Here is a 27,920-nt window from a genome sequence, read left to right on the forward strand (position 1 = left end):
ATGTCGGAAAGCCATCAGTACTTGCAAATATCATTGGTCCTTACAATAAGAGATCATATGGAAGGTATATCAGTTCCTGAGAATATCGGATGTCGATGTCATTGTAAGTCAAGGCCTACTGTAATTTTAGTCATGGTTTACAACAAACGGCAGTATAAACGTAACTTTAAAATTGGGGAAGATCAGGCCTGTCAACCCTTTTTTTTGATTTTAGCTTACAAAAGCTTAAATTTGGAATTCAGGTCCAGAACTTGATTCAATTTTATCAAGTACTACATAAATAGATATAGAAGATAGTATTCATCAACAAAAAAAAAGGTTCTTTTTTTTTTAACACTTTTCCAAATTCTTTTCTATGTAATTTTTTCTTTACATTTTGTTTTTCTAACTGATTTGATTTTTGATGTAATTTCTATGTAATATTGGGAGCCAGGTCAAAATAAGAACAAATTAATATTTAAAAATTTATGTATTTAGAGAGGTGCAATGTGGCTGTTCATAATGGATTAACTAAATGTGAGTAATGCTAATTAAACCACAGGATTAGTTTGAATGAATTTTATTATGTGCTAAACATTACATAACATAATTAAACTACCACATAATAGAACTACTTAAAATGGGATACCAAAAAAAAGTCATACCTTCAAAGAAAATAGGACAAATTCTAAAGGAAATTGATTCACTGATTCCAAAAATACAAAAATTGTCTATCACAATTTCCATTGAAAGCTATACAGTTAGTTCTGCTGTAACGTGCATTTTCGCAACACGAATTTTCTCCAACAAGATTGATATATTAGAGAACAATGAGACTATAATGAGATTTTTGCAGTGGCTCATACACAGATTTCATCTGAGTAACACCAGGTGAATGTAAAACCCAGCACCAAGCTAAACGTAGCAACTTGAACAGCAGTACATTCAAGTTTATGAAGCTTAAATGTCAAACTTCAAATGTTATGAGCTATATTTCCCATTTACTGTAATTGTATTAGTCGGGGAGACACTGTTCTCAAACTTATCATTCGCTGTATTCACAAGATTTTGTGTTCAACAGAAATTTCATGAGGTGGGATAGCACAAGTGCAGGAGCACATTTCTGGAGGTCACTAACATAAAACAATTTGCAGTTCCTGGTTTATTGGGCTTTTCCTGTTAGTGCAGTCTAATTATAAATGGGTAGCAAACTATCTTATTGCATTTGCAATAATACCGATAACTGGAATTCTGTGGGTTTTTATGTAATGGTGAGATGTTTCCTCTTCAGTCTTATGAAAAACAAATTTTCAGAATCTTCTCTTTTGTGTATGTCGTGTTCATTGTTATTGATTGCTCATCTTTTTTAGTGTTTTACAATCCAAAAAAAATAAATTTCAGTGACAAATGTCAATCAAGCAAACTTTCATATCTTGTCAAGGTAAAGTGCTATATTTACTGTCTTATTTATTAGAAATTTAAGATGTTTAAACCTCTGTTAGCAATATTATTGGTTTCAAACTTTTACCTACCAGACTGAACTTTTTTTTTTTTTTTTTTTTTTTTAGTGCTCTGCCCCATCCAAGTCCTGTTGTTTTTTTATGTGCAAAATACCATAATGCAGAGATTTTTAGGAACACATGTAGTGTTATAGCAGAACTGACTGTATTTAAATTTTAATAACTTAATGACTGATCAGTGTTAAATATTGTACAATAATATATTTAACCTCTTTCCTCCATGAAAAATATGTCCTGATGAAAGCATTCTTTTGCTCATTACTTAAATCTCAAATTTTGAGGAAAAAAATCTGATGGGATAATGAAAATAAATTTTGAAAAACATTTTACAGCTCATATCTTTATAACATTACAGTAAAGTTGGCACCAGAGATTCATAGTTATCTTCCCTTCTACCAAGAAATCCATGCACAACTGCTTTAAATGATTTCCAAGCTGCTAGTTTAATATCCTGTAGCTTTGATTCAAATAAGTCATCTTTAAGAAGTTTATTTTGAAGCCTAGTGAAAATTCCTTTTTTTTTTTTTTTCAGTTTTGCATCAATTAAATTGGGAAAGCATTTCCCTTAGGTAGCAGAATCCACTTCCTTCTTTGTCCAGAGCCTTAACAAAATTCTTTATTAATCCAAACTTTATGTGCAAATACTGTGGATTTTAGTGTTTTGCACCAACCTACGCAAGGTTGGTGCAAAACACTAAAATCCACAGTATGAATATACCCAACCTCAGAGGCCTGTTTAAAGAATTATTTCTTTATGTGCAAAGGTGGAAGAACCTTTAGTTCAACCAGTAAAAATTCCTTCCTCTTTTCCCACTGCTGCACAGTGTTTTTCTATTGCATGCCTATCCCACAAATATAGGAAACAACAGCAGTAATTTGCAGAACTTCCCTGTAGACCAGTGAGTGATCTAATTACCTTAAGATCACCACAGACATTTCCAAGCAAAGTCATGGTAGTAGCATGAAGTAGAGTAACTGATGTATATGCATTTCCATTGTGTAACAAAACTGCTTTTAAGCTTAATGTGAGTGATCAATAAATATACATAATTCATTAGGATTGTGTTCAGTACCCATTTCATTCAGAAGACCACTAATATCTTTACAGAAACAAATACAACTTTCCTTAATGAAATATTTTTAAAACACTGACAGTTTTTAATATACTGTAATTTTAGTTCCTGCTTCAAGTAACTTCCACTGTTATAACCTAGAACCAAGGAGTTCTGCTTGTTCTTTGACTAAATCAGTCATGAACTAAGCATAATTAAGCGTGGCTTGTTAATTTTTTGGTCAGTAGTCCAAATATGGTGAGGACCAGCAAAATGTGCAACACAAGAATCCTCACTATTCATCACGGCTTCCTTTATCTCATGATTTTAGGGAATCTAATTGGCAGGTCTTTGTTATATAGAATAGGCTTTATTGCAGATGATATGGTGGAATATTTGATGCTGTGCTTGCTTTTTCAGAATATTCCCAATATTGTCATGTAGGGATAGCAGTTGTCAATATGGTTGTGTGATTTGTCTTGCCACACCAAAAGGCATACTTTTAATTTTTCCAGTTAACCACATCCTCAGATTTATGGTGCAAGTAATACAGCACATATGTGAAGCCTAAGTTTTTTGTTCTGCCAATCTTGCAGCCAGTGTACAAAGAATATGCACATTTAGTTACTCTGTAGATTTTCTTGATCTGACTTTTCGTTATAAACCATCCACATGTATAGCAGAAATTTAGGGCGATTTAGGTACTCCTTTTGCTTCTACTTAAACATTTTAACTTTTTTTTTTTTTTTTATATCCCAGAAGACTATTTGCATCCACTTTTGCTGGGAGCAGAACCTTCACCCTGACCTGGAACTAAAACTCAGAAAATACAATCCCAGTAGCACCTGAAACAAAGTTCCTGGGACTTATATTTGATGAAAGCTTGACTTTTCACAACAAATCCATCCACTTTGAACAAAGAGCATAAAGGACCTGTACTTATTACAGGCTCTATCCTCTAACAAGTAGGGTGCAGATTTTTGTACATTACTTAAACTGTATAGTGCACTGATGTTCTAAATTAGATTATGGGTCCCAGGTGTATGCATCAGCTAGAAACAGCATACTGTGGTGGCTTGACCCAGGTCCTTTTGTATTTCTACTGGAGCTTTCCAACATCCCCTGTTCAGTCTATATGTCAAAGTAAATGAACTATCCTTCTTTGAAAGCATTTGTCATTATGGTACACTTTTAAACTAAAATCCCTGCCAAACCTCCCCCACACAGGCATCTGTTTTTGAGCTGTGTCGGGGAACCTCTGTAACAGCCACAAAACTGTCTACTGTCCCTTTGGTATTTGTATCCAAGGTTTACTCAGAGTATTTAACTTTGCTACAGTGTGGCAGAGTCATCAGTGCAATCACTTCTCCCCTGGCATGTGTGAATACCATCATGCTACTTCTCTATTAAACTGGGGAAATGCCATCACTTCAAATTCTGTCTACCAACAACTCTGTGCTGCCCACCATGCTGAATACTCACTTCTTGTCTGGCTTCATTTGATAGCTTGAGGTTTGACTCATATCTCAGGTCTTCTGCCATCTTTCCAGCTAACACTATATCTGAAAAGATTCCCAACAAATGCAGCATATGCTGAGCAGAGTTGTATGCTGCAGACTAGCCTTGGGTCACATTAAAATCCACAATTACCAAAGATGTATAGTGTGTACACACCAAGTATACCACAAGCATTATCAGGGATGAGATATAATCCTCATCCATTCTTGACCTAGGTCTAGTAGATATTATATTCTCTTTTTGAATGTTTATTCGACATCTGTTTCTGCTGGATCCCAAGCCACATTGGGATAAAGGTAATGAACTGCCTGACACTGCAGCCAAATCAATCTCAGAACAACCGTAACCTGTTAGTCTCCTATACAGACTACAGGCAAGTAATGACTGCTGGGAGTCATTGTGGTACAGGTAAACATTGTGGTGTCACACAGATAAGGAATGCAGAACTGGAATTTGGGGAGTACAATGTGTATAGGAAGGGGGGAGGGGTTATGCTATTAGTTAAAAAAGACAAAATCCAAGGAGGTACAGCCAGTCGACATCGTTGGACAGTGCAGTGTAGAGTCAGTTTGGTGTGACATAATCACTGGGAAATCAAAATTGAGAGTAGGAGTGTGTTATAGGCCTAATGATTCTGATGAGTATAATACAAAAAAACTTACAGGGAAATAGTGGGCCAGTAAATCAGTCTTATAATAGGGGATTTTAATTTCCTGGATATTGACTGGAATTTGTGGTTGGCCACTCACACACTAGCAAGGCTTTTGTGGATTTATTGGATGATTGTTTTCTACATCAGCATGTTTGGGAGGCATCTAGAGGGAAGTGATGGAGGAGAAATTGTTGAAGATAAACATGGCACCTGGGGTGGATGGGATCTATCCAGTTATAGTAAAGAAGGCAGCAAAGGAATAAAGCAAACCCTTAGCCATAATTATGAGAGCTTCCTTGGACTCAGGGGAGGTACCATGATTGGAGATGTGAAAATGTGACTCCAATTCACAAAGGAGGATCAAAGGGTGACACAGGTAGTTATAGACCTGTTAGTTGAATTTCTGTTCCAGAGAAATTAATGGAGGCACTGGTTAAAGAAGCACTGCAGGATCATCTAGACAAGACTTCGGTTATAGCTCGGACACAGCATGGGTTTGTTAAGGGAAAGTCTTGTCTGACCAATTTGATTGGATACTATGATTTGGTCACAAAGCAACTGGATGCTGGGAATAACTTTGATATCATATTTGGATTTTAGAAAGGCTTTTGATACTGTTGCACATGGAAGACTGCTGCACAAATTGGAGCAGTGTGGCATTGGAGGCAAATTGCTGCTATGGATAAAGGGATGGTTGAGTGGGAGAAGACAGTGGTAATCAATGGACACTGCTCTTCATGGACTAATGTTATTAGTGGAGTCCCTCAGAATTCAGTGTTGGGTCCATTGTTTTCTGTATTTATAAATAATTCATAAAAACTGCATAATCATACACCGACCATTATTAAAAATATAAATAGTTTTATATTATATTAAAATAATGATGTAGATAAATGAAATAATTAGATAGTATGAATCAGAGCTGTACTACTCAATATGTTCTACGTTGAAAATAATATTAGTAAAATAATAAGAGGAGTTTACCTCAATATAGTACGTAGAACACTTCCGTATGATACCCTCCAGAAATTAAAACGAAAAAATCAACTTACCAGTACATTAGAGTAAAATATAATCAATTTAAAACAATTAAAAATCAAATTAATGCAATTAAAAGAATCTAACGAAAATATTCAAAACGATTTTCCTTCCTTAAGGAAGGAACGAAAACATTTATATTTTACTCTAATGTACCGGTAAGTTGTCTGTTTTTTTTCCGTTTTAATTTCTGGAGGGTATCATACAGAAGTGTTCTACGCACTATATTGAGGTAAACTCCTCTTATTATTATACTAATATTATTATCAATGTAGAACATTGAGTAGTACAGCTCTGACTCATACTATCTAATAAAACAATGTAGATAAAACACAAGATGATAAAAGTGCTAAAACACTGTAGCTTTCAGAGGTATCTGCCTCCTTTTTCAACAGTGAGGTTTATCATACGGCACATCCTTAAATATCAGCAGGCTCACAGTTCTCAGCATGTGTTTCTATAGGAGCATGGGCAGTATTCTCCTCGTGTGCACTGGAACCAGAAATGGCTTGGGAGCGTGCCAGGCAGAACCGCTCATCCCATCCAAGAACCACTGCCTCTAAGAGGGGATGAATGCGGATTCCTGTCTCTATTAATGGTCTTGCTCTCAGGAACAAATCTGCAAGCTCTCAAGCCATTTGCGGTCCCAAAATTTGTGCCCAGTCGACGATAACAGCTTTGTCTGGGGAGATTTGATGGTGCTCCTCCCAAAAACGTTCTGCAACAGCAGATTTCCCATAATCCGCAGTCTTTATCCCATTCATATGCTCCCTCAGATGATCTTTGAACTGATATTTCGTTTCACCAACATAACAATCCGGGCACCTGATCTCATACACGACCCCACTTGTAAATTCCCTTGGTATGGGGTCCTTGACCTGTGACAACTGTGTGCAACCTCCACCCTGGAAGCTGCACACAGCATGTCTGGCAATTGCGCAATAGCTATATGCTGTTAGGCCTGAATAGTAGGGAATGTGTGCGGCGTAAATGGTTCTCTTCAGACAGTCGCCACCGCATACATTCCCTCCTATCTGGGCCTAACTGAACGTATAGCTTGGGTATTGTGCGATTGCCAGACACGCTGTGTGCAGCTTCCAAGGCGAAGGTTGCACACAGTTGTCACAGGTCAAGGATCCCATACCAAGGAAATTTACAAGTGGGGTTGTGTATGAGATCAGGTGCCTGGATTGTGGGGAATGTTATGTTGGTGAAATGAGATGTTGGTTCAAAGATCGTCTGGGGGAGCATATGAACACAATAAAGACCACGATTATGGGAAGTCTGCTGTGGCAGAACATTTTTGGGAGGAGCACCATCAAATCTCCCCAGAAGAAGCTGTTATCATTGACTGGGCACATAAATTTTGGGACTGTAAATGGCTCGAGAGCTTGTGGATTTGTTCCTCTGAGAGCAATACCATTAATAGACGGGATGAGTGGTTCCTCCTGGCACACTCCCGAGCCATTTCCGGTTCCAGTGTACATGAGGAGAATACTGCCCGTGCTCCTGTAGAAACAAGTGCTGAGAACCGTGAGCCTGCTGATATTTAAGGATGTGCTGTATAATAAACTTCACTGTTGAAAAAGGAGGTGGATGCCTCTGAAAGTTATGGTGTTTTAGCACTTTTATCACCTTGTGTTTTATTGTAAATAATTCTTTTGCAGTTTAAAATTTCACATTTTTATTGTACAGACAGTTACCTTTTTATCAGTTTTATCTGGTGGAATTATATTCTATTTATTTCATTTATCTACATAATTATTTTATTATAACATAACACTATATTTTTAATAACGGTTGGTGTATGGTTGTACAGTTATTATGAATATGCCCAACCCCAGAAGCCTATTTGAATATTTATAAATAATATTGATGATTAAGGCTGATGAGTATATCAGCCTTAATGTCCAAGTTTGCAGACCATACGAAGGCTGCTACAGCTATTAATAACAGTATGCTGCTGCAACAGGATATAGAAAAGTTGAGAGGTGTCAAATGAAGTTTAACTTTGACAAATGTAAAGTACTACATATGGGTAGCAATAACCCCAGACTAATGTATCAACTCTGTGGTACTATACTGACAGTGGTAGAGAATGAAAAGGACCTGGGGGTAATTGTGCAGGTAGATATGAAATTTTCTAAGCAATGCAGATGGTCTGCAAGAGTAGCTCATGGTGTCTTGTCAATGATATACAGGAATTTTTCTAGCAGGGTTAAGGAGATGATTATCCCCTTGTATAAGGTGACGGTCAGGCCACACCTTGAGTACTGTATACAGGTCTGGAGGCCTCATTTTAAGAAGGATGTGGAGCTCTTGGAATGAGTACAGAGAAGGGCAACAAGATTAGTGAATGGAACAAAGGGTTGATCTTACGAAGAAAGGCCTAAGTTTTGCAAATTACAGTGTCTTGAGACTAGGCACTGGCGAGTGATCTGATAGAGGTGTATAAAGCCTTGAATGGTTTGAGCATGCTCAATGCTGATGGGATTCTTCCTCTTGCTGAGAATAATCACCTGAGATGGCATAAATTTAAAGTGAGGAAAGACAGTTGTAGGATAATGTGCAGAAGTTTGCCTTTAGCCAGTGGGTAGTTGATTGGTGGAACAGACTTCCATCTTTTGTTGTGGAAGTTGATAGCCAAAATAAATTTAAGGCTGAGCTGGATAGGTATTTGGAACAGGTGGAGGGTGAAATCTGAGCTTTTTTTTTTGGCTGATGCTGCATAAGCTTGCTTTCTTGCACCGCATGCCTCTGCTAATGCTAATTTGTCCAAAGTTTGCAATTTTTGAACTACCCACTTCATAACATTGGTTGGCAGTTTACTCTCTGAGTAAATGAATTTCCATATCTATTTTGCAACCACTCTTGGCACCTCCGTAGCCAGGTGGGAAGGAGCAGCAGTGCGTAGCACACGCTTCTTGATTAGACCTGGGTTTGAGCCCGTCACCACCAAATATGGAGGATGCGGAAAGGTCAGGGAATGACCACCGCATATCCCGGAGCAATATGGCCTTAGTTCCTAATGCTCCTAAAAACCAAATAAACAAACAGCAACCACTTTTGTTTTTTTTCAACTTATATTTATCCCCTTGTATGTGTCATTTGAGAAATAAGGATGTCATGAGCTTTATATACTCAAGTTAGATCACATTATCTATTTTCCATTATTATATAAACTAGGTATCTAAGCACTCTTAGTCATTTCTTTGAAGAGTAATAGAACATGATATAATTTTAAGGAAATTAGGTGAACTCTTCAATACACTTTACATGTGTATGAATGCCAATTACATTTGAAATAAGTTCATAGGCTAATTGCTCACAGTAGTTCATTCTGTAACCTTGAAAGCTGGAAGGAAGGAATTTAGTTCCTGTGTCCATGAGTGTATTTTTTTTTAAGATAAACGAGTTTTTTTTTTTAAAATACTTTTGGAATTACTTACCTCAGTTTTACTTGAAAGTATGGAGTAAAAATGTATTCGCCGTTTGATACTTCAGTTTTGCTAAATCTGTTTTTCAACTTTACTCACTCCTGTATGTGATCACAAAAACAGTTTAAAAATCACCAACTTGCAAAAATGTTGCATATTCTCATGCACATCTAAAACTAGACAACTCTAGTGTTTCTACTATTGAGTGATTTTTGGATTTCTATTTTTTAAATTTTGATTAGAAATCAAGTGATCATTAAAGGATTTGTTTCAAATTATATAAATTTAATTTGAAAATTAATATAAAGCTCTATTTTCTTAGAATGGGTATATCACTTCAAGCTGGTGGAATACCTCATGGCCATTCTCATAGCAGTGAAGATCATGGACATGAACATGATGTAAAAGGTACCAAAAATCTAAATGTACGGGCAGCCTTTATCCATGTTGTTGGAGATTTTATCCAGAGTCTAGGGGTGCTTATTGCTGCACTAATCATCTACTTCAAGGTATACATGATGAAAAAAATTAATGATTATTTATAAATTTGATATTTTTAAACCTGTTTCCAGTAGTTCTCTAATCATTAGAACTATACAATAGTTCTTATGATTACAGAAGTTACCAGCAGTAAATGAGTGAATATTTCTCTGAAAATATTTTAATTAGTGTATGAAAAATACATTCTGAAGAATGTATTCTTGTGGTATAAGCTTTTAAAATTGCTTAGTTTAGTAATATGCATGAAGAGAATTTGATGAAATAATCAATCTTTCAGTCATAATTGAAACAAATGGGGGGGGACCAAACCATTTAATGGACCTGTTTAGAAATGGTGGAATGCTAATTTTGACAACTTGGGGGGGAACTGGAACGAAAGATTCAGAAAGTAATTTGATATTGGGAGATTTGAATCCCTTGACTATAGCAGGTTAATTTTATTTCTTGCATTTTAATGCAAGAGTAGGAAATAAATAATTAACCTGCTATAGGCACTTGAAAGAACACTTACAATAGTAACAGTCAAACTAATAATTTTATACTGCATAACAGTTTGAAGATGAGTGCTTTCTTTTGACAATAACCATAAATGTATGTGTTTATCAAAACATTCATATCTGAACAAATAACTAGGAGAAGAGGAAATTAGGAAAAATACCAAAATGAATAGAGCAAAAACAAAGTACATAATAAACAATTTTTATTACAGGAAAAAAAGTAAGAAGTTTAAGATGGCTATTTAGAAAACGAATGAAACAAAGCAGATATTATCCCATAAATGATACTGAATAAAAAAAAAAAAAATATATATATATATATATATGTGATAATTAAAATAAATATGATATTTAAAATAAAAACATCAGCAATTTTTATCACTTTTGCCTAACTTTTACCTCATATATATATATATATATATATATATAAAATTTACAATACAACACTACTAAATGTCACCGAAAAGTGGCAAAATAATTGAATCTTGATTTGAACTGTGGAATGAACCAGAATGAAGATTTGCCAGACAAACATGTGGCTCACTTGCACCATTCTGCCAGAGGAACGGAGGACTATACCTGTTGCATCTATAATTCAAAGCCTACCCAGGAGGGTTCACTCTGAATGTTTGAGACAATTTTGTTACTAGTTCTTTCAAAATGAATGTTATTTTCTTGAAATAGTGCATACTTTTGTGCCAGCTAGCATAATATTTTGAGTTCTTTTACATATCTTATAAATTAAACAAAATTCATATTTTTAACAAAATATGTTTATTTCAGCCTGAATATGGAATCGTTGATCCGATTTGCACCTTTCTTTTCTCAATATTAGTGTTAATAACAACATTTGCTATCATGAGGGAAACACTGAATGTTTTAATGGAAGGTGAGAAATTTTCATAGAATTGAAATTAACTAGTAAAATTGAATTTGTTAAAGAAAATTAAACAATGACCTATTTATGAACATTTTGTGCATAAAAGCCATTTTTTGTTAGTATAAATATTGGATCATTGTCTGTGGAAAATCTAATTTTTATTGCACTTTTTTTTTTAACTTTGGGTGAATTAGGTATGCCAAGAGGAATGAATTTTCTAGATGTTCAAAAAATGCTGTTTAGAATTCGTGGAGTTGTTAAAGTGCATCAGTTGCGTATATGGTCTTTAAGTATGGATAAAACAGCTCTAGCATGTCATATAGCCATTGGTAAGTTTGTAAAATCTTATGTTCTTGGTTGGTCAAGAATAAAATATTACTTTATTAGATTAATACAGCAGGGTATATGACAAAAATGAATCACTATTTGTTAAAAAGGCATTAGTCAAGAGATTGTTCTTGTGAAATTAAAAAGTACTTTAAGTAATACAAATTCTTATTCAAAAGTTCTGATACTTGTAACTTGTATCTGTTTACTCTTTGCATATTTATCATTTACCACTAAAAAAATTTAACATTAATTGCTATGTTTAATTGAATTTTGAAAGTTGTGGACTGATGGCCTTTTAACAAATACAGGTAGACCATCACTAATCTGGCCACCGGTAATCCAGTTCCACTGCTAATTCGGACATAATTTACGCAAGTGTAATTTCAAATTTCCCGGGTCGGCGCACCGACCTGCTGCTACTGTTTTGGTGGCATTGGTTGCAGCATTAGCTGTTGGCATGAACTCACACTGGCAAGCCATTCCCACTTTTTTGCTTTTATTATTATAACCTGCTCACATTTAGCCCCAGCCATAGTTCCAATGCATAAAGGAAGTGCCTCTTGTCGTGTAAAGTGCAAACACCGTACTTAATAACAGATAAAGTTGAACTTCTGAAAAAAAAAAAAAAAAACAGCGGTGTGTCTGTGAGAAGTTTAACTCTGCTTAGTTGTAAATTCCAGCAATTTCTCTCAGTTCCTCTTATTTTAGTAATGGTCTTTTAGCCATTCCTTTTTAGGTTTTTTTTTTACAACACTTGTACAAACTTGCGGAAAAACAACACAATATTATGGATAATACAGTGCACTAATGAACTTGTTTTCACAAAAACAATACTGACAAACTTATTGCGACGTTTGAGAGTTTATTTTATTGCAATTAGTTTTATTGCAGTGCTCGCTGCACATGCAATAAACTAATCACAAATGACTTTCATATGTGTGCCATAATAGTATCACATGTATGTGGCCGACATGGCGTCTCAAGAAATAAAGTAACCTACTAGGCCACGTCAGCCACATATATACGACATTAAAAAAAAATCCTTTTTTTAAGCGAAGAAACGACAGTGCTGACAGTTCAATATTTATTTTAGAATTACTAATCAAATTATTTGCTAAATATTTTTTGCCCTCTGGTGAGTCATTCTTTAACTAGCTTGGCAGCCGATGTGTTAAAGGTAGGATGAGATGGTTAGCTGTTGGGTAAACTATGTGCACTAAAATAATCACTGGTGATCCGGCAAACTCAATTCTGGCATCCTACAGGTCGCAATGCTGCCGGATTAGTGACGGTCAACGTGTAGCAGGTTTTGGCTCTAAGATTCTTTAGTTATAATATATGTAAAGTGCATTCTTTTTAATTATTTCCTGATAGATAAGGAAGAAAACAAGCTGAATACATTTAACATAATTTATTTGAAAATAAATTTTTGAACACAAAAATACAATGAAATAATAATAAAAAGAAAAAAATACTTATTCATCATCTCTGGAGTAGATGGCCAGTTGAACAACTCTTTATAAAAGATTTTATGTTCTAAGTATGTAAAAAGTAAAGTGCAGCCATTATCAACCCACTGCAGGATGGAAGCCTCCTCAACAATTCATGCTGAGGGAAATGGACCATAATCTGCCACGCTGGTCCAGTGTGGGTTGGCAGATCGACCGTATTCAGCAGTCAGGGGCTTGAACCCCGATCTACTCAAAGAGCGGGTGCTACTGCACTCCCGCTCCTGCCCACTCGGCTACAGAGGCCTAAGTATGTAACTAATCATTTTAACCAAGTGTTTAATAAAAATTAAACAATTGGTTAAAATTAAACACTTGGTTAAAATGAGAGGTGTCCATAAATGAGTCAAAAGACATTTATGGGCACCTCTCCTAATGGATATGGAGTTGTTTGGTAAATCTACAACTTCCTTTCCATTTTTCATTAAGAATGTATGAATTGTGAGCTAATTTATATTAATAGTAGCAGATGCAAAGAGGAACAGCAACGACTTTACTTATATAAACTCTAAAAGAATCAGATTAGTCCAATTGATATCGATGGTTTGACTTTAGACTCCCAAAAAATGAGTATTTTGCATATGCATCCACACATGAGGTGTTATTCAGGAAGGGGAAGGCCAGAAGCTTATAAAACTCTAACAGGGAGTTAAATGATTTTGTAACAACTGACAGCACAATGGAAGAGATTGTTGAATTTAAACATAAGGCATCTGGGCTGGATGGATCTATCCACTTATATTAAAGGTGGCAAAGGAAGTTAGTTATTTGGTTTTTAGGAGCATTAGCAACTAAGGCCATATTGCTCCGGGATATGCAGTGGTCATTCCCTGACCTTTCCGCATCCTCCCTATTTGGTGGTGGTGACGGGCTCAAACCCCGGCCTAATCAAGAAGCGTGTACTAAGCACTGCTGCTCCTTCCCACCTGGCTACGGAGGTGCCCCAAAGGAATTAAGCAAACCCTTAGCCATAATTTTGAGAGCATCATTGGATTCAGGGGAGGTCCTCATGGACTGGAGATGTGCAAATGTATCTCCAATTCACAAAGTGGATTAAAGGGCAACACGAATAATTACAGACCTGTTAGTTTAATTTCTGTTGTCAGGAAAATAATGGAGTCACAGGTTAAAGAAGCAGTTCAGGATCATCTAGACAAGACTGCAGTAATAATTCAGATACAGCATGGGTTTGTTAAGGGGAAGTCTTGTCTGACCAATTTGATTAGATACTATGATGTGGTCACAAAGGAACTGGATGCAAAAAAATAATTTTGATATCATATATCCGGATTTCAGAAATGGGTTTTTTTTTAAATGTAAACCCCAAACAAGAGAGGTGTTAGAACCTATAGTACTCAGTACCGTGCTTTGGTTGGAGGTTGAAGATGAAAGAAGATATTTGTTGACATTGGACTTGAACTTCTGTAGACTGTCATTTTCAGGAAATATGTATGAAGGAAGGTTTTTCCAGAAAATGGCAGTTGAATGAATAAACGAGGAAGATGAAAAATTGGTTCTGTGAGTTTTAAGTTGGATAGTAAATTAACGTTGGATGATGGCGGCATGTGTTCGGACCGTTTTTAAAGAGAGAGCGGGAATTATAAAGCCAATTCAGAAGAACAGTGCCCATGGAAGTATCTGTAGAAAAGGCATGCAGCAGAAACAGTAAGTCTATGAGACAGCGAGTGGAGACTGTTAGAGATGAATCATTAATTAACCTAACTGCTCTCTTCTGAATGGAATCAAGAAGCCTGAGAGATGTTTTGGGAGCATCACCCCAGATGTGGGAACAATATTCCATGGCAGGGCGGATTTGCAATTTATACAGAGTGAGCAGCTGGTTGGAAGAAAAGTAACGCCGAGAGCGAAAGAGAAAACCAAGTGTTTTAGATGCAGAGGAAGCAATATTTGTAATGTGCTTGTGCCAAGAGATTAGAAGTCAGGGTAATCCCCAAAAGAGAGATATCATTTTGCCTAGACATCGGAGTGTCACTAAAGATAAGCATAGGAGCAGAAGAATCCTTTTTGCGAGATATAAGGCAAGACTGAGTTTTAGAAGGGTTGAAATCAATTAAGTTGTCTTTGCCCCACTGGAGAATTACCTGAAGATCGGCATTTAAGGAATTGGTAGCAGATTTTCAAGAAGTTGAAGCTGATTGAGCAGGGCAGGGTTCTCAAAATGGAAAGTAGAATGCAATGTGCTATCATCGGCAAAATTATGGATAGGATTTCCAGTCAATGGAAGAAGGTCATTAATATACAAGAGGAAAAGAGTAGGAGAAAGAACTGAACCTTGGGGGATACCAGCATTAGTGGAGAAGTTAGAAGACAGAGCCATCTACCATCACCCTCAGTGAGCAATCAGAGAAAACTGGATACCAATTACTAAAAACAGTTGGCAAACCATAAGATGGAAGCTTGTTTAGAAGACCTTTATGCCAAACACAATTGAAAGCCTTTGAGATGTCAAGAGCAACTACTTGTGTTTCACTGAACCTTTCCATTGAATTAGTCTATAAATGAGTAACATAAGCCAGAATATCACCAGTGGATCGACACTAATGGAATCGATACTGGCAATCGTTGATCAGACAGGTTTCTAGGTAGTTTAAGAGTTGGCGGTTAATTGATTTCTCCATTCTTTTAGAAAGAGTAGAAGTAATTGCAATGGGATGATAATTGGATGGGAGTGATTTGTCACCCATTTTAGGAACTGGTTGGATATGAGCAAATTTCCAAGCAGAAGGAAAAACACCTTTGGAATAAGAAAGTGAAAAAAGGTGGCAAAGAATAGGAGTAAGTTCAGGAGCACAGGTTTTGAGAACAAGTGGAGAAATACCAACAGGACCTGAAGCTTTCTTAGCATCAAGATTCATCAATATCCTTTTGACAGAAGACCTCAGGAGGCATTGAATGGAGCGTGTTGGGAATGGTGGGAGGTGTTTTACCAAGCTCATTAATACATGAGCTGGAAGAAAAATGGGATGCTAGCAGGTCAGCTTTATCCTTGGCTGAAGTGACAACAGAACCATCTGGTTTGGATAGAGATGGGCAAAAGTTGGGGCCAATAGCTTTGGCAAGAGACAGAATGCTTGGCTACCATTAGGGCAAGAAGCAAGTTTTCTACTGTTAGCCTGTTCAAACTCTAGTTTGGACTGATTAATAACTGCTTCACAATTGTTGCAAGCTTTGGTGTAGGCAGAAAATGAAACTGAAGAATTAGAAACAAGCCAATTACAATATGCAACATTCTTCTCTTGAACAGCCTTAGCACACTTATTGGAAAACCAAGGTTTAGATAAAGGACAAGATTTTAAAGTGGAGTGTTGGATAAAAGATTCCATTCCTGCAAGAATAATTTCACTGACACAATTTGAGCAAATGTTGCTATCAGAAGTTTTGAAACAGTAATCCGACCAAGAAAAAGAAGAAAATAAATCTCGCAGGTCATCCCATTTTGCATTCTTGTAATGCCAAACAACATGAGGTTGGGAATAGCCATGAGATAAAGGCTCCATTGGAGAAGAGACAATCACCAAGTTGTGATCTGAAGTGCCTAAAGGACCTCTCACTTCGACCATGTACTTAGAAGGGTTGTTTGTGAGAAAAAGATAAAGCTTGTTGGCTGTATGATTAGGATTGTCTGGTATTCTTGTAGGTAAATGAACAATCTGTGCAAGGTCATTAGTAATTGCAAAAGCATCAGCATCTCGACCAGCTGGGTCGGTGTGACTAGAAAATGGAAGCCAGCTAGAGCTGTGAACATTAAAAATTATACTCTTGCACATGGAAAACCTCTGTACAAAGTGGAACAGTATCACATTAAGGGCAAATTGCTACAATGGATAAAAGGATGGTGGGGTGAGAGAAGACAGTGATAATCAATGGGCACTACTCTTTGTAGACTAATGTTATTAGTGGAGTCCCCCAGGGTTTGGTGTTGGGCCATTTGTTGTTGTTTTTTATATTTATCAATGATATTGATTCATGTATATCAAGCTTAATGTCAAAGTTTGCAGATGATACAAAGGTTGTCAGAATTGTTAATGACCGTAATGGTAGTGTGCTACTGCAACAGGATCTAGAAAATTTGGCAGATGGGCTGAGAAGTGGCAACTGAAGTTGTCACTGAAGTAACCTCAGAGAAAGTACCAACTGTATGGTGTTACACTCAGGGTAGTGGAGAATGAAAGAGACATGGGGGTAATTGTGCAGTTAGATATGAAGTTTTATGAGTGGTGCAGACATGCTGCCAGAGCAGGTCATGGAGTCATGTCAGTGATATACAAGAATTTTGCTAGCAGGGATACGGAGTTGATTATCCCCTTGTATAAGGCAATGGTCAGGCCACACCTTAAGTATTGCTTACTGCTCTGGAAGCCTTTTTCTAGGAAAGATGTAGATTTGCTAGAAAAAATACATAGAAGAGCAACAAGACTGGTGAGGGGGAACAAAGGGGTGCTCTTACAAAGAAATGCCTCGGTTCTGCAAATTGCAGCATCTGGAGACCAGGCACATTAAAGGTGATCTGATTGATGTGAATAAGGCCTTGAATGGATTGAGCAAGCTCAATGCTGATGGAATTCTTCCTATTGCTCAGGTTTCAAACCTGAGGGGGCATAAACTGAAATTGAGGAAAGACAGTTGTCAAATAGATATGTGGAAATTTGCCTTTAACCAGCAGGTAGTTGGAACAAACTTCCATCTGTCGTGGAAGTTTGATAGCTTAAATAAATTCAAGGAACAAGTGGACAAACTTTTGGAGTGAATGGATGGGTGAAATGGAAGGCTTTTTTTTTTGCTGATGGTGTTGTAAGCTCCTTTCTTGCCTCATATGCCTCTAATGATGCAAGAAAGCAAGCTTATACAGCATGAACAAAAAGTCTTCCCATTTCAATTATCCATCCCTCTCCAATAGTGTATCTAGTTCTTGAATTTATTTAAGCTATCAACAACAGATGAAGTTTGTTCCCACAATCAACCACTTGCTGGCTAAAAGCAAACTTCCACACATCTATTCTGCAACTGTCCTTTCTCAGTTTGAATTTATGCCCTCCCCCATGCAGTCTAGGCAAGAGGAAAAATCCCATCAGCATTGAGCTTGTTCAAACCATTCAAAGCCTTAAACACTACAAACAGATTCACTTGCTGTTGCCTACCTAGTCTCCAGATGCTGTAATTTGTAGAACTGAAGCCTTTTGTTCCCCTTGCAAATCTTGTTGCCTTTCTCTTTACCTATTCCAGCAGCTCTACATGGTTCCTAAAATGAGGGTCCCAGACCTGTATGCAGTATTCAAGATGTCTTGATCATTGCTGTATACAATGGAATAATCACCTCCTTATCCCTTCTAGTAAAATTTCTGCATATCATTGACAAAACCCATGAGCTGTCCTGGCAGCCTGTCTGCACTACTCAGAGAACTTCATATCAGACTGCACAATTATCCCCAAATCCTCTTCATTTTCCACTACACTAAGTCTAGTACCACATAGTTGATACATTATTCTGGATTACTGCTACCCCCATACAGTACCTTGCATTTGTCAATGTTAAACTTCAATATACTTGAAGCTGTGATGTACCTTTTTTTTATTGGTGTAATACATAAAATGAAACAAACTTATTCCAAATTTAAATTTTCTAGGCTTACAACTTTTCATAACTAGTTCTGAAATTTTGTATAGGTTATATAATTGTTTGTTTCCTTAATATAATTTTTATTGTTCCAAATTCCCTGTCATGCAGTAAGAAGCTGTCTTTTAATGGAGAAAAAATGTTGAACCTTCCAAAAATGACTTATTTCTGTAAACATGAATAGATACTGCAAAAGTGATTTTTGTTTTGGCCTGAACAGTTGTCCTGAAAAAAAGCATAGTTTGGTAAATTTTAATGGTACCTGTTTCACAGAAACTCAACATTAATTCCTGTGTAACTAACATGTGCCTGCCCTTTGATTTTAGCCCACTTAATTTTATTCCTCATATATTCATCAGAATTTCCTCCCCCTCTTTGGAATGTCTATTGCAATTAATCACTTTCAATCATACTAAATTTAAGTAATTATAAACAGAAATCTAGTTTATTTACTAGATGATAAGTAGAAAACATTCAACTAACAACTAAATTTAATTTAACATCTAAACAAAGCAACAGGTTAGGGAGAAAAAGACTACTACCATGCACATGCTTGTCTTGTGCATGGTAGTGTGCAAGACCAGGTTATTAAAAGGGAATTATTCATAACTCATGCCCTTTTAACAAAAACCAAGAATTTTAATGCTTGACCATTTTTTAAAATAGTTTTGATTGATGCTCTTAAGACTAATTGATAGAGCTACTTCATATTTAATAAAATCAAAAATGGCCTGAAAAATGACTGATGCTCTTTTAACAAACAGTGATTCAGATGTGGTGAACATTCCTTGAAATGGTAAAATAGTTGAGAATTATTACTTTTAATCCAAATAGAAATAGTGGCAATATTTAAAGAATGTAATTAAAAATAGTTTTAAAATATTGTCATAAGTGTTAATTTATGCTCTTATTTATTTCAGCTTAAAAATATCTATACATGCCTCATGAAGCAGTGTGCTAGAAGGGCAAATCAATTGCAACTATCTAATGTTAATAAAAGTTTCACCTTTTAAATTATTATAATATCAGATCTAAAACTATTAAAGGAGTTAAATTTAGATTGTTTTCCAAAGTCACAAATGACTATACAAGGAAAAAAAAGTTTCTTTCATTTAACAACTGAAAGAAACTAAGCATTCTAAATGCTTTTTTAATTCTTATAAAGCTCATAAGGTATTGGTATTTCACTTCTCTTGGTTGATTTAAAATATGCTGCTGACGAGGCTACTAGAGACGGTCGTGTTCCAAGCCGCTAAGTGGATTTTTCTTATTTATTGATTTGAAATTATCGTTTTTCTAAAACTTTTGATTTAAATTTAGTAGTATAACATTATTTTGTGATTTTCTGATTAACTTGGTGTAATTATTCTTTACTCGGCCTTGTAATTGCATAAAAGTATCGGTAAAGGTTTCCACGTGTTTCAACTCCGGTACTGTTCGTAATTTTCCCGCCATTGTGATACGATAGTTGTATGCCGTACTAGATAGCGTTAGTTGAACTTCGTTAGGAGTTAAATTGTACGTTTAAATAAATACATATAACGACTTAGATTACAAACGTAATATAATTAATTATATTTAACATAATTCATAACATAATTAATTAATAAATTAATAGAATCATGACTCAGACCAGAGCAGCAAAGCAAAAGGCTCAAGCTAATGGAAGCGCTGTGGCTCAGAGCAGAACTGAGGGGGGCAATTGTCCTCTGACTCACAGCCTTATAAAATGCACTGTTTGCTTGATGTTTGCAGAGCAATCGGGTACGGGACATGATACTGCCAAGGGGGATGTCTTTGTGTGTGCACGATGCAAGGAGTGTATCGATATCAGGCAACAACTCGGCGTTCTTGTGGGCCTATATGAGAGCTTGAAGGACAGGGTGGATGCCCTCGAAGAAACTAAATTGAGGGGCCCATCAAGCTCTCAACTGCCCACATCAACGCCAGAGCTTGCACTTGGGCATTGCGTGACACAGACAACCCCCAAGGCAGAATGCGCTGGTCCCGAAGGAACTAGTAGTTGTTGGTGACTCTATTGTCAGGGAAACGGGGAACATGCTTTGTAAAAAAGATAGGTGGAACAGGACCAGGGTATGTCTGCCAGGGGCAAAGGTTGATGACGTTGTAGAGCGAATATCATCTTTTAAGGGCACAAAAGGTGATATAGTTGTACACGTTGGCACTAACGATATTAAGAGTAGGAGACCGGCAGAATTACTTAACAAGTACAGGTCACTGTTGAACAAAAGCCGAGAATTAGGGTTGAATTTGAAAGTGTCTGCAATTCTGCCCAGACACGATAGGAGGGAGTATATGATGAGAGCCTTGTCGATCAATTTGGCCCTGGAAAGATTGTGCAAGGCTCAAGGGGTAGAATTTTTTTCAGCCTGGACTGTACTTGTTAACAGGAGAGATTGCTTCTACAGGGATGGGATACACTTAAATAGAAAGGGTGCAAGAATATTTGCTGATGCTATCGAGGCAGTGTTAGGTGGGTCGGAAAACTGCTAGCTTGGGGGGAGACAAAAACCAATAGATTGACAGTAGCCACTGGCAGAGGTGAAAGAGATTCTTGCACTGCTTCTATTAGAATGAGCAGAAGCCTGAAAAACAAGATGCAGGATATTTCAGAGACTGCTGGGAGCCATTGCGGTACAAGTAAACACATGGGTTGTGTTAGGGTAGCTAAGAATAGAAACAGGTGCAGGTATACTTGCGTGTACACCAATGCTAGGAGTTTAGTAAATAAATTTGATGAATTCGAGGTATTGCTCAAAACATCAAAGGCAGATATTGTTGGGATATCAGAGACGTGGTGTCACACAGATATAAGGGATGCAGAAATGCAATTTGGGGAGTACAACGTCTACAGAAAGGATAGACAGGATAGGAAGGGGGGAGGGGTTATGCTATTAGTTAAGAAACACAAAAACCAAGGAAGTGAAGCCAGTCGACATCGCTGGACAGTGCAGTGTTGAGTCAGTTTGGTGTGACATAAGCATTGGGAGATCAAAATTGAGAGTAGGAGTGTGCTATAGGCCTAATGACTCTGATGAGTATAATAAGGAACTGTACAGGGAAATAGTGGGCCAGTAAATCAGAGAGTCTTATAATGGGAGATTTTAATTTCCCAGATATTGACTGGAATTTGGGGGCTGGTTACTCACACACTAGCAGGGCTTTTGTGGATTTATTGGATGATTGTTTTCTACATCAGCATGTTCGGGAGCAACTAGAGGGAGTAATACTCTTGATTTGATTATCAGCAGTGATTCTTCATGCATTAAGAATCTGCAGATAAATGAACCACTAGGTGGCAGTGATCACAGTGTGCTGAAGTGGGATTTACTCAAAATGGTAACTACCATTAGGGGTAAAGGGAAGGGTTATTGCTTCCATAAAGGCGACTACGATGGACTGAGACAGTATTTAAATTCTATACAGTGGGACCAACTGATGTTACCAACAGCAAATTCAAAATGGGAAGCATTCAAAGAACTTATCTTGGAAGCTACTAGGCTTTACATACCAACTAAGAAATATTGTTCAAGGTTTAGGCCAAAATGGATGTCAGATGAACTAATGAGGCATATGGCAGAGAAGAAAAATGCATGGGATACTTACAAATTAACACATGACACAGAAGCCTATGATAGATGCAACTTGATATGCAACCAAGTTACAAAGGAGGTTAGGCAGCCGAAGGCAGATTACGAGAAATCCTTGGCAAGGGATGCAAAGAAAAACAGCAAAGAGTTCTTTACTTATGTAAACTCTAGAAGGAAGGGGATGAATCAGATTGGTCCACTTGATATTGATGGGTCAACTGTTGATGATCCTGCTCAGGTAGCTAACAAACTAAATGAATATTTTGCATCGACATTCACACATGAGGAGTTATTCAGCAAGGGGAATGCCAGAGGTGTATTCAACTCTAGCAGTAAGCTACAGAATCTTGAAATAACTGGGAGTAAAGTGGAGGAGAAACTGTTGAAGATAAACACAAGAAAGGCACCCGGGGTGGATGGGATCTATCCAGTTATATTAAAGGAGGCAGCAAAGGAGGTAAGCAAACCCTTAGCCATAATTATGAGAGCTTCCTTGGACTCAGGGGAGGTACCCATAGACTGGAAATGTGCAAATGTGACCCCATTTCACAAAGGAGGATCAAAGGCTGACACAAGTAATTATAGACCTGTGAGCTTAACTTCTGTTCCAGGAAAATTAATGGAGGCACTGGTTAAAGAAGCACTGCAGGATCATTTAGACAAGACTTCAGTTATAGCTCAGACACAGCATGGTTTTGTTAAGGGGAAGTCTTGCCTGACCAACTTGATTGGATACTATGATGCAGTCACAAAAGAACTGGATGCAGGGAATAACTTTGATATTATATACTTGGATCTTAGAAAGGCTTTTGATACTGTTGCACATGGAAGACTGCTACACAAATTGGAGCAGTGTGACATTGGAGGCAAATTGCTGCTATGGATAAAGGGGTGGTTGAGGGGGAGAAGACAGAGAGTGGTAATCAATGGACACTGCTCATCGTGGACTAATGTTATTAGTGGAGTCCCTCAGGGCTGGGTCCATTATTGTTTTCTGTATTTATAAATGATATTGATGATGGTATATCAAGCTTAATGTCCAAGTTTGCAGATGATACAAAGGTTGGCAGGGTTGTCAAGGACACTACTGACACTATGCTGCTGCAACAGGATCTGGAAAGGTTGAGCAGATGGGCTGAGAGGTGGCAAATGAAGTTTAACATTGACAAATGTAAAGTACTACACATGGGAAAAAGCAACCCCAGAGCAACGTATCAACTCTGTGGTACTACACTGACAGTGGTAGAGAATGAAAGGGACTTGGGGGTGATTGTGCAGGCAGATATGAAGTTCTCTGAGCAGTGCAGATGGGCTGCAAGAGTAGCTCATGGAGTATTGTCAATGATATACAGGAATTTTTCCAGCAGGGATAAGGAGGTGATTATTCCATTGTATAAGGCAATGGTCAGGCCACACCTAGAGTACTGTATACAGGTCTGGAGGCCTCATTTCAAGAAGGATGTAGAGCTGCTGGAACGAGTACAGAGAAGGGCAACAAGATTAGTGAGTGGAACAAAGGGGTGCTCTTACGAAGAAAGGCTTAAGTTTTGCAAATTACAGTGTCTGGAGACTAGGCACCAGCGAGGTGATCTGATAGAGGTGTATAAAGCCTTGAATGGTTTAAGCATGCTCAATGCTGATGGGATTCTTCCTCTAGCTCAGGAAAATCACCTGAGAGGGCATAAATTCAAATTGAGGAAAGACAGATGTAGGATAGACGTGCGGAAATTTGCCTTTAGCCAGTGGGTGGTTGGTTGGTGGAATAGACTGCCATCCCTTGTGGTGGAGGTTGATAGCCTAAATAAGTTTAAGGCTCAGCTGGACAGGTATTTTGAACGAACAGAGGGGTGAAGTGGAAGTGGGTTTTTTTTTTTTTATGGCTGATGCTGCATAAGCTTGCTTTCTTGCATCAAATGCCTCTACTAATGCTAATGCTAATATTAGTCAGAGGTGTGGCAGTAATTATTGTACCAGTAGCATATTTTTAATGTGACAAAATAACTTACACTTATATCAACTTTCTCAATCTATCACTAATGATATGACTATCCATATCTTAATTTTTACCTGTTATGACTTTCTAATAACTGTAATTTTACTTTTTTTATTTTTAATAGAGTACCATAATGATGCACATAATCTTGGTTCTATAAACTTTCCATAAAACAGCTAGAAATTAATCTTTTGCTATTTTTTCGACTTGTTGATTATCCATGAGGTTATATTATTATTGGTTATAAGTGAATCTTCTCTTCATGAGAAGCCTTGTATTTTTGTATCCAAACAGGCTGATAAACAGGTTTTTAAGGAGCAATTATGGCAGAAATTTAAAGATAATGTTAGAAAAAGCAAAGGGGGTAGGGTATAGCTGAAAGTCTGCCACCATGTGGGATAGCCATGCAAATTTTTTTTTTGAGCAAGTTTCATTGTTATGGAGAAAGCAGACATTACTCTTACATAACAATGTAACAATGAAAATTGTTATATACTTAAATATAACAATAAACTAATATACTTATAAAGGATATCATATAATGAGTATTAGTGTTTGAATAATGAGATTTACTGAAATATATTTGTGATGTCCAAAAAAAGTAATGCTAGGTCTCTTGAAAAGCATTTTGCATCAGCATACCGATTGACAGAATATTATAGTGGATATTTCCTTCAATTTATAAAGAAACTTGCTATCTGAAGTAATTCAAAATTAAACTTCATCTGTTTAAATTTCATGACCATAATATAATTCTTAGCATAACTTAATTCACCTTTATGCTGTAAGTTTTTATATCAACTGAGGATCCTTGTACTGTTTGATTAGTTCAGATTAGTTCAATATTACTTTCAGATTAGTTCAATATTACACAGAAACAGGTTTACATTCCAACAATCAGTATGGTTTTAAGCAGGGCAACTCTATGGAGAATGCCATGTACCACCTACTGACAACAATTAAAAACTCAGGAGAAATCTGTGCTTGGGCATTTGACTCTCTGGTGGCCTAGTGTCCTTAGGAGACTCCGCCAGGCAAATGCCACACAAAACCTCTAAGGTAATAAACAGCTACCTTACAGACAGAAGTGTCTCAGTACGCACAAGGTTCCAGGAATTGACACGCTCTGTGAATAAAGTCTGCCCGCAGGGTTCAATCCTTGGCCCTTTCTTCTGGAACATTGTTCTGGACTACTTTCTGGCCTTGGATCAGGGCCCTGTGGAAAGCCTGGCCTTTGTAGATGCACATGCTCAAAATATCGCCTGAAAAAACCAAACATACTTCTAAAAGGCAATTTGGACATAAGACGTCCACAAATCAAAATTAACACCACTATAAAAATGGTAACAGAACTAAAATATCTTGGAGTGGTTTTTTATTCGAAATTAGCTTTTTATCCCCATCTACTTGATCTGCTTGGCAAAGAAAGTGAGAAATTTTGCAGGTATGATTGCCAGGATCAGTTGAGCAAACTGGAGGTTCAAAAGAAAGACCCTGGCAATCATATACCGTGCAGTGTTCCTACTTGTTATCACCTATGGAGCTGGTGCGTGGTTCACCCGCTTGGCCATAGTAAGAAATAGGAATAAATTAGAATTGATACAAAGGACAATACTACTCACTATTACCAGAGCATGTCACACAGTAAGCACACCTGCACTACAGTTGCTGGCTGGAGGGCACCTCGGTGGGCAGGAGCAGCAGTGCGTAGCGCATGCTTCTTGATTAGACCGGGGTTCGAGCCCGTGACCACCAAATAGGGAGGATGAGGAAAGGTCAGGGAATGACCACCACATATCCCCGGAGCAATATGGCCTTAGTTGATAATGCCCCTAAAAACCAAATAACAACAACAGCTGATTGGAGCTCTCCCACTTTACCTGGAAGTAGCCAAAAGAGGCTTATATTATAGATTTAAAAAGGCATATCACAGAATTTCTGGAGATAGCCCTTGATACAACCAACACCTTCAATGCTGAAAGAAAAAGAATAGCCACAAAGCTCCATGATCTATGGCAAACAAAGTGGGAGCAGGAAACCAGAGGTCTGGTTCCCAAAAGGTTTCTGCCACGGGTGGTAATTGTTAGCCTAAAACCACCTAAGTGATTTGCCCATGGACTTGCATCATTTATATTGACAGGTCACGGCTCCCTAAAGGCAAAACTAACCTGCTGGGCACTGAGTGAACTAGGAATTATGGTAAAAGGGAATAAATGATAGTTTTGCAGAAAGAAAGAGTGAATGGGAATATATGGAAGAGCAAATGTAATTGGCCAAAGGAATACAAAGTTAAAAATAACCTACATTACTTTATATATACTAATAAACATTTACTAACAACACAAACACTGCATTCTCCCCTAGGCCTGCACCACAACTGAAGAATAACAGTAAGTTGAGGTACCCAGAGAGGGCAGTGCAGAAAGCAAGATTTGAATAAATGAAATGCAAGCCAGAAGAATGAATGGAAGTGTGAGAGAAAAAGAACACAAACCCTAGTTTTAATTAGTATTTAAATTTACGCTACACATCATTGCATTCCCCCCCTGGTGTGTGAGAAAAAGATGAGAGTAAAAGAAAAAGAAAAAAAAACATATATATAAAACATGGAAAAATATAAGAAAAAAGTATAAAAAAATAGAATGCAAGTAGAGCAAATGCAGATTATGAATGAAGTAATGTCTCTCCCACCCTTTCACCTGGTGGGTTCCCCACTGCCAGCTAACATGTCCTACCCCCAGAGCAGAATGGGCAGTTTGACCTTCCTACCAGATTTGACACTACATGGAGTTGACACCGACGAAGACATACTGCAGCTTTGCTGCTGACACCATTGGGGATCTGAACTGGGTACTAACCTGGTTCCTGTTAAAATCCCATCCCCAGGTAGGGGGGAGACAGTCTTCTCTTCTCTTCCCTGCCCCCCATACTTTGCCTGGTGGGGCTCGTCTCTACTGACCTCTTTGGGGATGCCTGCTCTATCGTCCCTATTCTTCTGTCTGTTTTTCCTCCAGTCTTCAGTCTCCCCCCTCTCTCACTAAACCAAGTACACCCCTTAACAGTGCTGCCAAATTCTAATCAATGTCTAAATTCTACTGCTTTCTTGTAAATCTCTTTTGGCAAAATTCTAGTGTACATCCCCCCTTTTTTAGGCTTCCCACTGAAATCCTTGGAAATTAGGTGGTGGAGCCTGTCAGAGTACTTAAATAATCTACCTGCCTCCTCGTGGCAAAGCGTGGGCAATGGTGGGTCCCAATAGGGGCCCAATGGCTAAATCGTCAGAGAAACAACAGAACGTAATGCTACACAACAGACCACTCCCCACACACTTTAAATCTCTGGCCTCCACAGAGTTCTGTGTCACTCACAAAGAATACAATGTGGAGATGGGGGTACCCCTGGTGCCATCAGACAACTAACACTTCTCTAGTTGGCTGAAACAATGAGACAGATGTCGACAGCCACGTTCATCCACCACTTTTCTCTACCCACAGTGCTGTTCATGATGAGATATTATTTCAGAAATGGCGTATTCCTGATACACTCTTGATGCTGTCAAACGGGGATAGTGCAATTTCTGTACCACTTTGCAATAGAGTGACCCATGCTTCGGGCACCCTCTATCATCCCTCTTTCATAGTCAGTTAACTTGCATTTATCCATTCTAGCATCAAATTACAGTCTACGTGAATGCAGTGTACATATACCTGCCAAGCTATGGGACAAGCAAGTTTGTCCACTAGAGGTAGGGGTGACAAAGCTTGAATGC

At 37.6% G+C, this 27,920-nt stretch overlaps 1 protein-coding gene across 1 annotated transcript in view; it reads left to right on the plus strand.

Annotated features, from left to right (window-relative positions):
* The window catches only part of LOC150077777 (proton-coupled zinc antiporter SLC30A2-like), a 119,380-nt gene that overhangs the window by 90,899 nt on the left and 561 nt on the right, over nt 1–27,920 (plus strand). The window contains exons 7-9 of the mRNA XM_090384298.1: nt 9,519–9,705; nt 10,978–11,083; nt 11,269–11,403. Of these exons, the coding sequence (XP_090240424.1) occupies nt 9,519–9,705; nt 10,978–11,083; nt 11,269–11,403 (428 nt within the window). The remainder of the gene's footprint in view (nt 1–9,518; nt 9,706–10,977; nt 11,084–11,268; nt 11,404–27,920) is intronic.

This window comes from Mastigoproctus giganteus, chromosome 11, assembly GCF_048544385.1.
Source record: "Mastigoproctus giganteus isolate SK-2022 chromosome 11, ASM4854438v1, whole genome shotgun sequence".
Classification (NCBI taxonomy): Eukaryota; Metazoa; Arthropoda; class Arachnida; order Uropygi; family Thelyphonidae; genus Mastigoproctus; species Mastigoproctus giganteus.